The sequence below is a fragment of the Sprattus sprattus genome, assembly GCF_963457725.1.
Source record: "Sprattus sprattus genome assembly, chromosome: 8".
Lineage (NCBI taxonomy): Eukaryota > Metazoa > Chordata > Actinopteri > Clupeiformes > Clupeidae > Sprattus > Sprattus sprattus.
The window spans coordinates 20489238-20508129 of NC_137927.1; the positions used below are offsets into that span (position 1 = coordinate 20489238).

Genomic DNA, 18892 nt, shown 5'->3' on the forward strand with positions numbered 1-18892 from the left:
CTTAAGAGACTTATAGTTACTCCTGCCGGTTACCCCCTGATTGGTAGATTGAATTTCTTCACTTTGACATTCAGAGCACTGGGCTGAAATCACATCGCGTCAACACCCGCTGGGGCCACCAGGATGCTGTGTTTTATTGGTCAAGGTTTTTGTATTGCTTTTTAACGCACACATGTAAACACACCCACCCAATCCCCCTCCCTTAACAAAACAGGCATACAGATACAACTCAGACACACAAATCATAAGCACAGTAAAGATGAACCTAAAACAAACACAAAAAAATAAATAATTAATAATAATAATAAATAACAATAATAAAAAACATGGTGGACAGAGCATTGGCTGCATAACAGATTATTGACAGGATGCTGCGTTTTAATGAAACAGTCCGCACCAGTTCTGAGTCGGCTTCTAGGCTCCAGTCGAGGCCATGCGAGAGGTGGAACCCATGTCCACCCCGGCTTTGAAGCCAAGGCAAGGCGAGGGCCCCAGTGCGACCCATAGCTGGGGATATCCACAAGAAGGGCCCGGCACCCACCCACTACCCGGCACACGCCCACTACCGGGCCCTACCAGAGCCCTGCACACTGTAGGCAGCATGTGATAGGCGACCCCGCCGGCGACAGCCCCTCCGTGAAGAGGCAGCCTGCACAACAAGGACCCGCCACGCTCGCTTTCTGGCGGAGACTACAAGGCAAACACCGGGGCGCTGGGACGGCCCCTCTACCAGCCCTACGCACCCCAGCCCGACTGGCCCTGCCCTCAGAGCCAATCCTTATCCAGAAGATACAGATCTGACTTGCTGACTTCCTTTACCCGCCTTGTTCTAACATGCCAGAGGCTGTTCACCTTGGAGACCTGCTGCGGAAATTGCTTCATTTAAAATAAAACATTTCTCAACAATGCAGGTTTAACCTCACAACCTGAGCCTAATCTTCTTTCGCTGAAATGTTTTTCCGGGTCATATTCATATTTCAAACTTGTCGTTTCATAACAGCATATCCTATAGGTAAAGTTAATATTTCCTTTTTAGAGTTTCAACTGTCTTTCCCTTTCTGAGCATATTGCATGCTTTAAATATAAGGAATATAGCAAACTTCCCATAATGTCAGGCATAGTGTTTTCCGATTTAGCTTATGGTAAAAACATAATTAATTACATTTCTGGAAACTCTTCCAGCCGGAGCCTATGTTGGGTTTCATTTTTAAATATGAAGGGGATTTCTTTAATTGGAAATGTTGGGAGAACGCTATCGGTAAGTTCAATTTAGTGACTTTATGAGTCAATCCTACATGGGGCATCATATCATTCTTGACAAGCTGATTCTCTTCAAGGCTTCAGGAAGGTATGTCGTCTCGTTTTGCCTGTATTGTTCAGGTTTTGTTACGTTCATTAAACCATCCAGAGGGTCTCACATTCAATTTAAGCTGTTCCATAACCCACGGGTCCTGTTGAGCACCTTCCACAAACTCTTCAAGTGAGATAGTGCCTGGATACAAAAATATGGACAGAGGTCCTAAGTTTACTTAGATGTTTCTTTGCATTTGATCACAATTCTTTACAGAAAAGAAAAGAACAAATGCTTAGTGAAAACAAATTACCGTCTTTGTTTTTATCCACAATTTCAAAGATCCTGGCACAGATCTGATCAGGGCTCATTGCCTCGCTTCCAGATTGGTTATCATGTCTTTTTATCTTGGAAATAATCTGATGGTAAAAACAGATTGGACCATTATTGCTTATACAACCACACAATAAATGTACTACACAAACTGCAGCATCAATCAACCGTCCACATTTAATTTATGTCATTTAAATAGAATGAGAATAACTTACTGACATGTGGGGCAATGTAATCCATTATACTCATACAATTTATGACATAACAAATATCATGTTGCTTTGTATAAACTATACAAACACAAGCAAACATACAACAACCTTATTTAGACTTTGGCGACTGCTCAGGATCTACCGCCTTCATTTAGTGTGAATGCCAAGGATCATAGTCTAATCCGAGTTAAACTTTAAGTTCAAAGGTAAACAGGCTATACTGACCCAGGAGATTGAAGGATGAGTGGCTGGGCAAAGAGTGGCTATTTGTTGCAGACACATCCTTATGGCATTCAAGCCCACACTAAGGGCACTGCCAAAACCAATATATAACAATATCCTTACAAACTCAAAGTTATTTAAGATCACATGATACAATTTCTATACAACTGACAGTAATAGTAAAATTAGCTTACCTTTACTATATGCTTGACTTCTCGTTTGTCCAGGCGACCATTTCCATCACTGTCATATACCTTGAAGGACCACCTCAGTTTATCTTCTAGTTTGCCCCGGAAAACAAGGTGCACAGCAGCTACAAACTCCATGAAGTCTATTGTTTCATCCTGGATAGTGGTTGAGAAAAAAGCGGCGGAAGAGTGTAAATAGTATATGGAAACAGAATGAAGCAAAACCCAAAGAGCTAGGCAGAGTATACTGAGAATCGTAGATTTATTTATTTATTTTTTTAACATGTAGCTTCACCCGGCCAATGTACTACCACACTCAACACCCATCAGATCATACGAAACATACATCAGTTCAGCACCTGTGGAATGTTGCAAACCTTTAAAATCAAGTAGAGAAATCAGGACGTAGCAGGAGGACGAAGTGTGCTACAGGTAACAAAAATGACATACCTGCCCAAGTAGCTCTCTTATGTTTTTATATTCTGATGCTATAGTGTAACAAACCTCTAAATTGTCTGTCATGTTTTACTCAGAGAGAACAGTGAAACACAAATGCAAAGTCTTACCTCATTTGTATCAAAAGTTCGGAAGATGTTGTCAATATAGGCACTTTCCTCAGGTGAAGACCCACTGCCTATCCCAAAGATTCTTTTGAATTCGTGTAAATGCAGGTTTCCACTTGGGCATTCACTGGCAAATTTTCTGTATAGTTCCTGGATCTGTGTCAAGGTTACCTCGTTGTCATCGTCACTCTGTGACTGACCCATATTTCCTTAGGTTAGTCTCCTGTCACCGATTTATAAAAATAGTCAAATGTTTCAATGCAAAATAGTGGCTCATTTTAAAATTGTTTCCATTTAGTACCCGCCATCAGATTCCGATCCTTCAAACACTTCTGTCTTGATGGTGTACTGCTAGAAAAGCCCCTCAGACCTCAGTGTAGGGCTTAACCCTTGGTGGGTGATTAAGTATTTTTAGACGGGGGATGCCAATCCAATCTTCTTGCGTTAGTTCAAAAATAATTTATCTCGGCTAGCTCAGATCAGACTTTGTGTCCTGTGCCTACCAGGGATGTATCATGTAAAATGTAGATTTCAAATGGGGGTGGGGGGGGGGGGGGGGGGGGGGGGGTAGCCTATATAAGTTTGTCATGTAAGAAACATGGACATGCCCATGTTGTCCTACTAATTAATGTGATTGGAGGTACAAAAGTGGAGAACAAGAGTACAGATATATTTGTAGGTGTATATAGCCTAGAAGATAAATTACATGGTGATGTTTGACTTTGCCTCATATACACACATACAGACCGAAAGATAGACAGACAGACAGACAGACAGACAGACAGACAGACAGACAGACAGACAGACAGACAGACAGACAGACAGACAGACAGACAGACAGACAGACAGACCAAATGGTCTTTTATTTTCTTATTTAGAATAGTATTAATATTAGTAGAATAGTAGCCTAGTAGGCTACTCTCTCTCTCTCTCTGTTAGTGATCAACACTGCACTTAAACCACAGTTACCTCCACGGGCCCTGAATGACGTCATACGAGACCAGTAAGAAGAATGCCACAGTCGCCGTGTTCTAATCCCATTAGCCTATAGGCTCTCTTTTCAGTTCGACCCCCTCTCCCGGCTCCCCACTCTAAGGAAGAAGGCTCATTAGAAATATTCCCTCTGCTTGCTGCCAAAGTACACTTTCGTTTTGCTTTGAATTTGACTGAGGCAAAGCATTTACAAATCACATTTGTCTCCACTTTTGCAATTAGCGTTCTTCCTGTGTCTGATGGGGCTCTGGTGATGTAAATAGTGATGTCAGAAAATGCAGGACTTTCCCTGCATCGTTATGCTGCTTAATGATGCTTATGTGGACATTTGAAGGTGAAAGTAAAATGCTCTCAAAATAAGTTCATTACATAGCTGTTAAAAAACATGCATTGCCACTGTTTGAATTGTTGGGTAGCGTAGCCTAATCTACGTGCCTGTCCTTGGATAATAGCTTTAATAGAATTGAGCTCATAAATCCACTTAAAGACTTATGTTGTCAGTGTTTCATTGTCAATTGTATAGTTTAATTGTTTTGCTGAGTTTATAGCAAAACACCAGGTCCCTCTGTAAATCAAAGTTTAGTGTGATGACAGCGATCTTACTATTAAATCAAACGATGAGCAAATAAAGAAATAATCAGATGATTCTTCATCCAAGAAATGTTTTACACTAGCATATTAATAATACCTGGTGGTCCCATCGATCCACTGTGCTGAAGACAAGATAGGATCACCTCTGGATACCTTCTCGTTGCTGCTGCCTTCTAGTGGTGATTTAGAACAATACATGCATAAACTAGCTCTGCTCTAAAACGCTGATCCCTATTCTCTGAATACGGAATATCTTTAGAGGAAACAATATAGATAACCCTAATGTAACAGATGAAAAAGTAGATGTTATTGAACTATGATAAAAATGGCTAATAGGAATCCTTTGGTGTTGTGACATGTGGTGTGACAATCACTTTAGTAATCTAAGACAGGAAACTTACACAGGGGTCAACCATACGGTTTATGGCCTCTGAGCAGGCCAGCCCACTTCTGATACCATTTGTAGCGAAGGCAGAGAGCAGTCAACCCACCTGGTATTAAAGCCATGTCTACAGGGTACCAAACCTGCACTCTGACCGCAACACCAAAGAGCTTCTTTTTATTGTGTGTGTCTGTTCAGGGGTTTGAGACTTACACTTCTGGCCTCATTGGCTGTGACCGTGAACCACCATTTGCAGACATTCTCTCTTTTAAAGCTGGTTTTATTTATTTCCAACACTCAATAAATGATACTCCAGTAGCAGCCAATAGATTGAGTATGAAGTATGAGCGGCATGACTTTTTTTTCACCTGTTTCTGACTAATTTGACCATGAGGAGGGTGCTGTCATTTACTGCAACCCGAGCGAACATTGAGTTTTGCCGCCTTTTAGGGCGTGTCCAGCGCATCTGTATCTCAGCTTCTGAAGGTCATACACGCTTGAATTTGGTCTTAAATTGACCAGAACAGGCATGTTTGTACATGCACTCTGAAGGTTTCTAATCTCTAAAACCTTTACTTTTCGAGATGTTCAAGAAATAATAATTTTTTGTATTTGCGGAGGGCGCAAAAAGTACTCCACTAGCAGCCTCAAGTTGAGTATCTCAAAATCTCAATGTTCGCTCGGGTGACAGTAAAAGACAGCACCATAGTTTTGTTCCTCAGGGTCAATTAGCCAGAAACCGTTGAGAAAAGTCGTGCCGCTCATAACGAATACTCAACTTGAGCCTGCTAGTGGAGTACTTTTTGCGCCCCATTTTTTTTTTTTTTTTTTTAATGTTCTTGAATATCTCGAAAAGTAAAGGTTTTAGAGCCTAGAAACCTTCATAGTGCATATATAAATATGCTTATTCCGGTCAATTTGAGACCAACAGCAAGTGTCTACAACCTTCAGAAGCTGAGATACAGATGCGCTGGATGCGTGCTAAAAGGGCGTGGCCAAATCTCGATGTTCGCTCGGGTTACAGTAAATGACAGCACCCTAGTTGTGTTCCTCATGGTCAAATTAGCCATAAACCGTTAAGAAAAGTCATGCCGCTCATACTTCATACTCAATCTATTGGCTACTCAATCTAAAAGGCTTCTCGGCCTTTTGGCTAAGATTTGATCGCTCAGAGTGTGGCTAGATCCTTATCCTTGTGATACTGATCAAAAGCACTCTGAGTATATTGAACTTGTCCTAGCTGACCGGGATCGAGTCCTAGGCAGTTGGCCTGGGTCCTCGTGCATTGGGGCTCATCTCGAAGGAATAACAACTCCACGACAGCAGGTAAGAGCAATTTTTATTCTTCATTGTCTGGTTTTTAAAGTTTTAAAGTGTTTTAGTATCTATATATTTATTGTTTTAGTATTTATTGTCGTTTTTAGTGTTTTTAGCAGTTGAGCCTCGCTGGAGGTGTCTCCAGCATGTCTGCTGCCAGTGCCGGCACGCGGAGGCATCACAGTGTGCGCTTTAATTTTAAGGAGGTGGAGGGCAAGCTCCTGGGGATGTCACGTTTGGACTTCTCCAGGAGGCTAATCCAGGGAGTCCTCCATTTTAAACCTACTGACCTGAATTGTTTGGTGACTCTGCCCTATAACAAGGGATTTGATGTTAGCTTCCGCTCGGCCATACTTTTGACACAGTTTTGGGTTACCTTTGGAGAGGCTAGGAGCCAGTTTTCCATGTTCACTGTGGAAAAACTTACGGACAATACACAGAAAGTGGTGATTGTCAATATGTTTAATGAAACAGTGACTGGAGATGACATTGCTACATGGCTGGCTAGATATTGCACCGTGCGGTCACAACCTATCAAGGTTTATGATGAGGACGGCATATGGAACTGCTCGTGGCAGTTACCTTAGCAGTTACCTTAGCCTGAGACATATTCCGTCAATGATAGTGTTGGGCCAAAATAGGGGCTACATCTTCTATCAAGGGATGCCCAAACTTTGTCGCAAGTGTGGCAAAGTTGGGCACCTAGCCCAAGTATGCAAGGAACTCGTATGTGGAAAATGTAGAGAAATTGGGCACGCTTATGACCAGTGTCCCAATGGCAGACAGTGCAATCTCTGTGGAAAGTTTGACCATCTTTTCAGGGATTGCCCTGAAAGTTATGCCAACAAGATGAAAACTAACAAAAAGGCACCTGGGCCGCATGGTCCGGAGGCCACTGAAATGGCCGCCGGGCCGCAAGGTCCGGAGGTCACCAAAATGGCCGACGGGCCACATGGCCCAGAAAAAGAGAAGGAAATGGTGGTGGAGGCGGACCCTGAGGTTTTGGAGGGAGATGAAAATCTCCAGTCGGCCTCGGGGTCTGGCCAAGAGGTGGGGGGCGGAGCTAGCATCAGGGCAGAGTCACAGCAGGTCCTGGAGGCCACCCCCGAAGCAGTAGTACAGGAGGAGGCGGAGCAGGTGGAAGTGGTGGAGGAGGAGGAGGAGTTGGTGGAGGAGGAGGAGGAGTCGGTGGGGGAGGAGTCGTCTGAGTCTGCTTCCTCCATGCAAACTGTGCCGGAGGGGAGTGTGGCCTCCAGCGGGAGTTTAGAGTTCCTCTCACTCCCGAATGCGCAGGCATCCAAAAGGCCCTTGGAGTCTCCCAGGAGAAGAAGCATCGAACCGAGCAGCGGCCGAGTAGTTCCTCACCGGAAGACTTGCGCCGTCTGGTGGTCGATGAAGTTCCACTCTTTGAGGAGTCCTTTTCGCTTTGCGATGCGTAAGAGTATCAACGCCTCAAAAGGCCTCGCAAGGGATTATCTCTGTGAGGGCTGAGGCAGGAGACACCTGCAAACCTCCAGACCCTAGACCAATGGTGGTCAAGGAGGAGCAGGTGTCACAGGAGATCTTGTGATCTCTTCTGTTTAAAATGTACCTCTGTAAAATGTATTGTGTTCTTTTAAAAATGTGTGTGTTTTAAAACCATAACTGCTCATGGCCCTCACAATCTCATCAATTAATGTTAGAAGTGTGAGAACGCCCATTAGAGCACAGAATGTCTTATCCCTTTTAGATAATATAAAGTCTGATGTGTTTTTATTACAAGAGTGTGCCTTGCCGTTCTTAAAGTCATACAGAGATTGGGAGCAGCGTTGGGCTGCCGGTCCCTCTCTCTGGAGCGGCTCGCACTACAGCCGGGCCGACGGTGTTGCCATTTTAATTAAAAACCCTCACATCTTGGTGAAGGGCAGCACAGTGGTGAGGGAAGGGCGGGCACTTTTAGCACATTTGACTTTTTTAGGAAGGGATTTTAACATTTTAAATGTTTATGGTTTTAATGATAAAAATAAAAGACACACGCTTTTAGAGGACCTGCAGCCCCACATGCTAGGGAGGGCTCCCCTAGTACTTGGAGGGGATTTTAATTGCGTTTTAGGAAAAAAAGACAGAAAGAATGTAGGGGAAGATTTTAGATTAGATAAAACATCAGTTGTGCTGCAGGGTTTAGTCAGGGATTTTAAATTAGAAGACTGCTACAGAAAAGTGCATCCCAGGGAGGAGGGCTTCACCTGGTTTAGTGGTGATGGTACCAGAGCCTCCCGAATTGACTACATTTTTACAAGAGACTGCCCGCCGACTGATGCTACATTAACCCCCCTGTATTTTTCCGACCACACCCTTCTCTCCTGCACCCTGTCTTTCCCCACTGATGTGACTATAGGGGGAGGGCTCTGGAGGCTAAACTGCTCCCTACTACAAGATAGGGAGGTAGCGGAGAGCTACAGGGAGCAGTACGGCCTCTGGCAGACCCTCCAAGACTGCTACGATACACGAGCACAGTGGTGGGAGATGGTGAAGGGACGGACCAAGACGTTTTTTAGAAACATAGGAAAAAAGAAAAAAGAAAAAGAAAGGAGGCGCATGATGGGGCTGCAGAAACGTTTACAGAGGTATTTTAACCTTTTAAAAAATGGTTTTGATTTTTCTAACGAAATAAAGGATATAAAAAAAGAAATTGCCAGTTTTAAAGAGGAGCAAAGTAAAGCTTTTTTAAAACAAAGCCGGGAAAGAGAGATAGAAGAAGGTGAAAAATGCACACAGTACTTTTTTTAAAAGATATTAGCCAGGGGAGGAGGGATGGTCAAATTAAAAGAAGAAGGAAGAGTGGAAACGAAGAATGAAGGGAATTTAAACATGGTAGAAGGCTTTTATCAAGAATTATTTAAAGAAAAGAAAGTGCATTTTAAAGAAAAAGAGGAGGTGTTGAGTTTTTTAGACAAAACAATAAACAGTCAAGACATTTTAACAAAGGACTTTACCTTTTTAGAATTGTTTAATGTTTTAAAAGGTTTTAAACAAGGGAAAGCCCCGGGAGAGGATGGCCTCCCTGTGGAGTATTATAGAACCTTTTACGACATTTTAAACACAGACCTTTTGACTGTTTTTAATTAATTTGAAAGACTCGACCGACTACCCGACAGCTTTAGATTAGGGACAGTTTGCTTGTTGTTTAAGAAAGGTGACCGGACAGACTTAACAAACTGGAGACCGATCACGCTTTTAAACACAGATTGTAAACTTTTTAGTAAACTTTTAGCTTCACGCATGTCGACTGTTTTAGAGGACGTGATCCACCCGGATCAAACCTGCGCCGTCCCGGGAAGGAAGATCACGGACACCCTAGTGCTGGTCCGAGACGCCATCTGTTTTGCGAGAGACAGAAATATTCGGCTTTTAGTTCTAAATTTAGATTTTGAGAAAGCTTTTGATCGGGTCTCGCACCAGTACCTGTTTCAGGTACTGCAAAAGATGGGTTTCCCAGGGAGGTTTGTTAAGTGGGTGGGACTGCTCTATCAGGATATTAGCAGCAGAATAATTGTTAATGGGCACCTTACCAAAGCGATAAGTGTTCGCTCTGGCGTCCGCCAGGGGTGTCCGTTATCTCCACTCCTGTTCATTGCTTGCATTGAACCGTTGGCGCAGATTTTGAGAAGGGATAAATGGATCAAAGGACTGGACCTGCCAGGTGGACTGACAGCGACTTGTACCCTTTACATGGACGACGTGACCCTTTTATGTTGTGACTTTTTATCGGTCCAAAGAGCACTCGACTTGACTGACTGGTACGGAAGGGCCTCGGGCGCTAAGCTCAACAGGAGCAAGTCCGAGGCCCAGCTCTTTGGGCCGTGGGGTGACGTACGACCAAATTTGGAGGTAGCTTTTAAAATCACTGACATTAAGATTTTAGGTTTGAAATTTGACAATGAGGGTGGTGGACGGAGTAACTGGACGGACATGTTAGGGAAAGTCAGACAGAGACTGGGATTTTGGGGACTGAGACAGATGACAATCGAGGGAAAAGTTTTAATTATTAAAGCTGTGGTTTTACCCTTGCTTTTACTCTTGTGTTCTGTTTTTAGTCCCCCTCGTTTTTTCCTTTTAGGTCTGGAGAGGGCGGTATTTTATTTCGTGTGGGGGTCCAAGTGGGAGAGACTCCGCCGTGAAACAGTGAAAAAAAGACCCGAGAACGGCGGGAAGGGCCTCCCAGACCCCCACCTGTTTTTAGGAGGCAAATTTACCGCCCTCCACATAAGCTATGCAACGACCCCATCCACAACCAGCAAAACAGCGGCCATGGCGAGATTTTGGATGGGGTCGTATCTTCGAAAGTTGAAGATTTTAAAACCAGACCTGAGGACCCCAGTCTCTTTTACCCTACCCCAAAGTTATGTTTTTATTAAAAAGTTTTTAGAAATGCATTGTTTGGAAAATGAAAATGTGAAGTTTTTAACTAATGGTAGGCTGCTTGTCTCCCTTGTGCAGGACCGGAAGAAGGTGAGCCCCGTTCCTGGCCTCGAAACACGTGAGGCTGAACAGGTTTGGAGGAACGTGGCCCAACCCGCCCTCCAGAACAAACAGAAGGATCTGTCGTGGATGGCGGCCCACGAGATCCTACCGGTCAGGGCCGTGATGCACTCCCGGGGCATGACAAAGAACCCCATCTGCCCACGGTCCGGGTGCGGAAAACCGGAGACCGTGAGGCATGTGTTCTGGGAGTGCAGTGTGGCAGAGGACCTGTGGGCCGTGACCGGCCCCCTGACAAGCCCGAGCCTGCCGGCGGGGGAGGTCCACCCCCTGGAGTACCGGGCAGCGGTACATGGGGTGGGTCAGAGGCTGCAGAGGCTCCCAGCCGCGGATTTTGCTGCGCTCTGGCTCACCCTAAACAGGGTGAAGACCGCATTGTGGACCTCCAGAAACCTGCTGGTGGGGAAGCGTGTGACGGTGCCCCTCCACACGCTCGAGCGGCTGGTGACATCTGCGCGGCAGGAGGCACTGCGCACCGCCAATCGGAGGGGGTCGGGGTCCCACGCAGGGGGGTCCTGGCCACCACGGTCTCTGATTCCCGCCGACGCCCCCCCGCCAAGTGAAAGAGCACCAAAGAGGGATGGAGCAGCGGGCGTAGGGTGAGGGTCTCCGCTGGGCCGTCTGAAGCGGCAACCTTGCTGCGTAATGGAGGGTGGGGTGGAGCCAGCCTGGAGGTGGCTCACCCTGGTCCTGCATGAGGAGACTTTTAAACTGTTTAAATTGTTTTATTTCATTAATGTATTTATTTATTGGTTTTGTTTTTAATACATCCACTGACTACACAAAATGGACTTACACACACACCAACACGCACAACCCATGATGTATTTATTTATTTCAAAAAGGACTTGGGTGAGAAATAATGTGTGAAGCAACAAAAATGTGTGAAGAAACAAAAATGTAATGGAAGAACAACCTACTGTGAAAAAAGAAATTAAATGTACACAATGTAAATGAAATGAAAGGAAAAACCAATTGTAAAGCTGAAATGACAAAATGAAACAATGTGACAATACATTTTTTTTCAAACGAAAAAATTATGAAAGATTAAGTTTAAAAAGTGTTCTTGTCTTGGCAAGCCACAACAAATCATCTTGACAAAAGTTTGATTCAGAGCATTATTGCATTTGTTCATTTTTGATTAATAAATGGTTGATTCTAATTTTAATGTTCTTGAATATCTCAAAAAGTAAAGGTTTTAGAGCCTAGAAACCTTCATAGTGCATATATAAATATGCTTATTCCGGTCAATTTGAGACCAACAGCAAGTGTCTACGACCTTCAGAAGCTGAGATACAGATGCGCTGGATGCGTGCTAAAAGGGCGTGGCCAAATCTCGATGTTCACTCGGGTTACAGTAAATGACAGCACCCTAGTTGTGTTCCTCATGGTCAAATTAGCCATAAACCGTTAAGAAAAGTCATGCCGCTCATACTTCATACTCAATCTATTGGCTGCTACTGGAGTATGATGAAAGATTAAGTTTAAAAAGTGTTCTTGTCTTGGCAAGCCACAACAAATCATCTTGACAAAAGTTTGATTCAGCGCATTATTGCATTTGTTCATTTTTGATTAATAAATGGTTGATTCTAATTGCATGTTACAATATAATTATTACTGATTACTTGATATTACTGATTACTTAATATGATTATTACTGAGTGCTTGATACATCATTTATTATATACTTTCTATGCAGAAAATAAACAAATTCAAGTTCCAATAACATGAAATATAGCCTGAAGTGCAACAGTTCCTTATAAATGATTAGTGATTCATTGGTGTATCAGTCAATGCTATGTCAAACATTACAAAGCAAAGCAGATCTTTCTCCATCTTTTGATGCAAGCAGGAATGGTCAAGCAGAAGCGCCAAAAGAGCAACAATCCGAATGGTCCAGTTCATAAGTTTAAGAACTGCCACACAGGATCTTGACTACCAATGTGCACAGCCATAAAACACAAGTCCCATCTGGATGGACATTGGAACATAAGTTACACAATCTGTGCAAAGTGTTGAAGGCACGTGTCACGTGTCAGGTTTTCTGGTCATTGCCACACCCCTCATCGCAGAAAAAGAGTCCCACAAATCTGTACAATTTTCTGCCATTCTTTTGTGAAGCCCTCCAGAGTTGTAACAGCGCTGGCAAAAATACCAAAAAGACATATCCGTCTCCTGATAGATTGATTCCATCAATACAGATGACTCAATTCAAATTCCAAAAGTTAGATATATCCTTGTGTCATGGTGTTTTTTTCACCCAGTTCTGTTTGACCCATCCACTCGCGTTGAAATCTAGTTTCAACATTTCCATCAACCACTCGTCCTTCTGGGCACCTTCCATGAACTCTGCCAGTGATATTTGACCTGACGAGAGAGATGTAGAGTGATTAAAAGATATTGATGGAAAGAGTGATGGACAGACAGTGGACATACAAGCACACATATACTGTACAGCTAATAAGACAAAGAGACAGACGGATAAACAGACAGACGTGTGGAGTTTTGTGTGTTCATGTAATAAATCTAAACTAATGATGTCCTTCTATGCTCTCTTACCTTATCACCCCCACCATAGCTAATCTTGATCATTACACACACCAGATTAGCTATGAAATACCTGTGGTTAATGCCTCTCACACATAATCAGACTAGACACACGGCTTAACACTACATACTCACCATCGTGGTTCTCATCGACAAGTTCAAATATTCTGTCACACATTTCGTTAGGAGTCATGTGAGTATCTGTGTTCTTGGTCTTCATTTTGCAAATTATCTGCCAGAAAAAAAAAAGTAAGACATAATTTACAGTTAAAGTAATTAGTTTCCTTTTTTTAATGTTAATATAGGCCACATTTTGCTGGTTGTAAGGCTGGTTGGAACCAAACAGCTTCAAAGGGGCAGAGATTCTTAGTAGAAATTCCAATGTAATACACAACATGCTTTGCTTTACTTTCAAAACTTATAGCATTTTCCTTTACCTTAACTGACACCGGAGAAGTGCAAGTTAGGACAGTAAAGCTATTTACTCTCTAACTTTAATCCCTACAACTAGGCAACACACATTTAGCATGTGTCCTAACAAGGCCCACTTTATGTAACAGATCAGAGGGCAGATGACCAAAATGGACCTCAAGACTATTTCTGAACCACTATTTAAATCTATTGAAAATAAACCAAACATTTTTTTTTTTATGGTATGCTGAATAAAATGTGCTCACCCTCTTATGCCTCACCGTTAATGACTAAGGACTGTTTCCAGGATACTTTTTTGCCTGCTATTTTGGACCCATATTTTGGAAATCTTGTTTTTGGAGACACTTTTCTCTGCCAGGTCTGGACTCATTAAAACACCAAGTCTTTTGTGCCCTACATCTTCTTGTTGTGTGTCTGTTCAGGGTTTTGAAACTTACACTTCTGGCCTCACTGGCTGTGACCATGAACCACCATTTGCACACATTTTATCTGTCAAAGCTGGTTTTATTTTGTTCCATAAATGATGAAAGATAAATTTAAATCGTCTTGACAAAAGTTTGTTTCTGACAAGATTTTAGTGGTCAGAGCATTATTGCATTTGTTCATTTTTGATTAATAAAGGATTGATTTTAATGTTACATGTTACAATATGATTATTACTGATTCTGAGTAGAAATTCCAATGTAATACACAACATGCTTTGCTTTACTTTCAGAACTAACAGCATTTTCCTTTACCTAAACTGACACTGAGGAGTGCAAGTAAGAACAGTAAAGCTATTTTAATCCCTACAACTAGGCCACGCACATTTAGCATGTGTCCTAACAAGGCCCACTTTATGTAACAGATCAGAAGGCAGATGACCAAAATGGACCTCAAGTCTACTATATCTGAACCACTATTTTAATCTATTGAAAATAAACCAAGAATAATTTTTTATGGTATGCTGAATGAAATGCACGTACATTTTATGAATTTGCACTGAGGCTTGATTAAATGAATTGAAACACCTGCATACAGGCACTGTAATCTGTGAACATGAATTAACATTTACAATTGATATTAATTCTCTAACCTTAATGATGTGTTTGATTTCTTGACGGTCAAGGCGGCCATTTCCGTCTGTATCATACATTTTAAATGACCACTTGAGTCTGTCTTCCAGCCGTCCTCGGAGTACAAGATGCAATGCTGATACGTATTCCATGAAGTCTAATTTGTTGTCCTGTAAGGAAAAACAAGAGCACCAAAACAAATACCTGAATGTTACCCGTCAGAACAGGAATGCATATGCCATCAATCAACATCAAAATTGTACTTCTACTGAATTGACTTAATAATTGATCACATACTGACACATTGCCCTCTTACCCTGTTTGTGTCAAAGGAGTGGAATATGGTCTCAATGTAGATGGTCTCCTCTTCAGACGTACTCTGCACTCCAAAGATCCGTTTGAACTCGTGTAAGTGTAAGGCTCCACTCGGGCATTCCTTCATAAACATAAGACTCAGGTCCTGAATAAGCGCAAGGTCTAGCTCCTCATGCTCCGCACTCTCCCCTTGTCCCATTTTGTTTGAAAATAGCTCAAACTTTTAAGGAGAAAAGGAAAAAGAGCTGCAGAGAGATTGCTCACCATGCGCTTGCCAGCAGAATCTCTATTGAGACGGTCTGCCTCTGACCAAGTGGCTTACATGGATAGATTAACGGCATTAGAAAGAGGAGACAGGGAGGGAAGGTTAACCTTGACCTTTGGTGGCAAGTCACCATGTTACTTAATGAACTCCATTATGTATAGGTTACGGATCAACCCTGGGGTTAGTAGTTGAACATTCATTTTGTTTTACATGTTATTGTGCTTGAAAAGAGATATAAGGGGTCATTAAAATAAGCACTTTGAAAGTATACTTTGAAAATAAATGGTTCTATATACAGTAGAAAAATGGTTCTATTGCTTGCTTCATATATGGCACCCATCGATGATTCTATATAGGACCATTTTTAAGGGTTTATAAAAGGAACCCCTAAGGTTTCTTTCACTCCTCCCCGGGCGCCGCCAATGGCAGCTCACTGCTCCGGGTTAGTGTGTAACCTCACTTCGCTGTGTGTGTGTGTCACTTCTCTGGATGGGTTAAACGCAGAGGTGAATTTCAGAGTGTGTGTGTCTACACCACCTCTGCCATAGAGAGGACTTTCACTTTCACTTTTACAGCCAAAACAAAACAAACCCCCATGGTTCTATAAGGCACCCCCATGAACCTTTTTTGCTAAGAGTGTACTGAATTTCATTAAGCAGGTCTCAATTTATGGGTGAGAACCCCCTTTTTTACCCTATATCAAGTTCCAGCATTACAGTTCTACCTTCAATGCATAACTGAAAAGGTCTTACAAACATCAAAAGTTTTCTTGATTTACTGTACATTCTTTAAATTGTGTATAACTTGTAATAATTCAGTTAAGTGAAATTAAATACAACGTATTGCTGATATAAACTACCTGTGAAAGTACAAATAGTCATATATTTCATAATCTAGAGCTTGCAGGTTGTCAATCATTAATGTATACGACATAAACAGTGTTGTTTAAATTGTACTGACTTCGCTTATTTAAACACTAGGAGGCTACAATATGTATTCCTACCAAAATGTTTCTTTTTAGGTTTAACATCACATTTTGAGAGAATTCTCCATTCAAGTAAACAAGGCCAGTTTGGATTAATTATTCTCAGAGACAATAAAATGTACAAATGCCATTGGTCTCGAGTAGTTGAGGTGACATGATCTGGATTTATTCGCAAAGATTCACCAACCATTACGGCTATCCTCCAGTAAGTGTAAGTGATGTGAAATTTATATTTCTTTGTGTTTTTAGAATTTAGCACCCACAAAAAACCCATTTGACTAAACTCATACTTTAATATATAGTCACACTACAAAAAACTAAATAAACAAGCCGTCAAGAGACAGAGCAGTTACCCACAAACTGGTACGATGTATGACAATTTGACACAAACTGGTATGATGTATCACAATTTGACACAAACTGGTACGATGTATGACAATTTGACACAAACTACGATGTATGACAATTTGAAATTTGACAGAAATTGCCGGTGCGTTGCCATGGTAAATACTGACAAATAAAAAAGAATGACAGAGCAGAGCATTAGGAGTGCATGACAGAGTGTAAAAAGTGAGTAATATATATTTGCAGTATATCTGCAAAGGGGCTATTAAAACCTTGATGAGCTCATAGTTCTTGGGATTATGGGTAAAAGCTGCTTTCTTGTTCTAATGTTTTATTCCCCTAACTGTGAAATGTGGCTACTCAAGATGTGTGCATCTTGAACAGCTTATTTGCACGAGGACTCTATGTGATTTTGTGAGTATGGGCAAGGTAACTATTATGAAGAAGGCCACTGGCAAAAGGGAGCTATTGTACAGCTTGTGCTCTCTCATTATGAAACAAATAAACTACAAGCAGCATTGATTAGCACACCTAAAGATGGTTTTGGTCTTCTGGCAAAACTGTGTTGTCCATCTATGTCTTCCCTGCTGATAGCAATTATTCAATGCACTGTTTGCACCAGGACTGTCTGCTACTTTCCATTCCAGAAATGAAACTGAAGTGGTAAAGGTTTTATGTTTTTTTAGTTTTACTGACTAAAGATATGTTGTACAAACCAGGGGCGTAACTATAGGGGGTGCAGCAGGTGAGGTTGCACCTGGGCCTTGGAATAAAAGAGTTGCAGAGAGATTGCTGGTCACCATGCGCTTGGCAGCAGAACCTCTATTGATACGGTCTGCCTCTGACCAAGTGGCTTACATGGATAGATTAACAGCATTAGAAAAGGAGACAGGGAGGGAAGGTTAACCTTGACCTTTGGTGGCAAGTCACCATGTTAATGAATTCCATTATGTATCGGTTACCGATCAACCCTGGGGTTAGTAGCTGAACATTCATTTTGTTTCAGATGTTATTGTGCTTGAAAAGAGATATTAGCGGTCATTAAAATAAGCACTTTGAAAGTATGCTTTTAAAAGAAATGGTTCTATATAGAACCAAAAATTGTGAGGGGGCGTGGCGGCGGCAGTTAGTGATCTACCCTGAGAACTTCACAGTTTCAAGTGTTATAGGCAGAGTATGTGCGTTGGGGGAGAGGGGCTGCCGGCGCGGTTACAAACATGAAAAAAAGGGGTACGGAACAGTAAAATGTTTGGGAACCACTGCCTTACGCCACCGACTAGGGCCCGTCATAATAGCCTGCACCTGGGCCTGTCGTAACTGCTTTACGCCATTGGTACACAAAATCGTTAATAAGTTGTGAGAAGTGCTAGATATGTTTGCAATGTATAGTTTTACAGTGTTGGCCAAATGAATAGCAATGTAACACATTCAGTGAGTGTGTTGTTTGTTGTCTTGGTGGCATTTTGATCTGCATGGTCCCAAGTTCATTGGAGTTTTAAAAGCTGTTATCGGTTAACACATTTAAAGAAGCAAACCTAAAAAGAAAAACCTTTAGTTCTCTCTCTTGTTTGCATTTAGCAAAACCAAAAATAAATGCTATAGTTGTTATTGACTTTATTGGCCAAAGATATCTAACAATAAACTAGCAGGACAAATGCAGGTGTGTTTTTAAACATTGTTTTTTTTCCTTGAGTTTTCAACACTTCTTGAATGGAGCCTACCAAGGCTGTCACTGGAACAGACACTTGTAGGTAGGCCATTCCACAACCGAGGTTGCCTACAGCTACTAAATAGCCTACATAAAAGCCTTCTGTATGTAAAGTATTAAGCTAAAAGACATACATGTATTTAACTGATTGTTAGTGGTCTATCAAGACACACACACACACACACACACACACACACACACACACACACACACACACACATCAATGGTATATTTGAATTCACAGTAGCAGTGTGCCTAATTAGACGATGTGTTTATCCTCCTTTGTCAGGCTCAATCCAATTTAAAGTCATTAGTTACTTTTCACAGGTTCGTCTCCCTGGACTAAAGACCAAGGAGATCAAGCGGTAGATTTTCTATGGTTGGCTATGGTTCTGAGGCGGAACGGTTGACACCATTGGCCTTATGCTAGGGATATAGGAGCAGAGTGTTGATTCAAGATGACTTGGATCATCATCCAGACTGTAACACCATGCTCATCAGTGTGAGTTTGATGTATCCTGGGAACATATCAGATCTACTTTATGGTTGTCTATTATGAGAGGGATAATGTATAGTGCATCGGTCAGTATCCAATACACAGCCACCCAATATTAAATATTAAAGTAG

At 42.0% G+C, this 18892-nt stretch overlaps 2 protein-coding genes across 2 annotated transcripts; both read right to left on the minus strand.

The window, feature by feature from the left end:
* Positions 1-1376: 1376 nt before the first annotated feature.
* On the minus strand, positions 1377-3013 carry LOC308369678 (guanylyl cyclase-activating protein 2-like; the record flags this gene model as incomplete). The annotated part of the gene is made up of 4 exons (XM_080844185.1): positions 1377-1492; positions 1605-1710; positions 2253-2402; positions 2813-3013. The coding sequence occupies 4 exons, from the start codon at positions 3011-3013 to the stop codon at positions 1377-1379; spliced, it is 573 nt and encodes a 190-aa protein (XP_080700311.1).
* A 9842-nt stretch (positions 3014-12855) lies between these two features.
* Positions 12856-15161, minus strand: LOC308368924 (guanylyl cyclase-activating protein 2-like; the record flags this gene model as incomplete). Its single annotated transcript, XM_080843219.1, has 4 exons — positions 12856-12980; positions 13296-13392; positions 14668-14817; positions 14964-15161. 4 exons carry the CDS (start codon positions 15159-15161, stop codon positions 12856-12858), a joined length of 570 nt encoding a protein of 189 aa, XP_080699345.1.
* Between the last annotated feature and the right edge of the window lie 3731 nt (positions 15162-18892).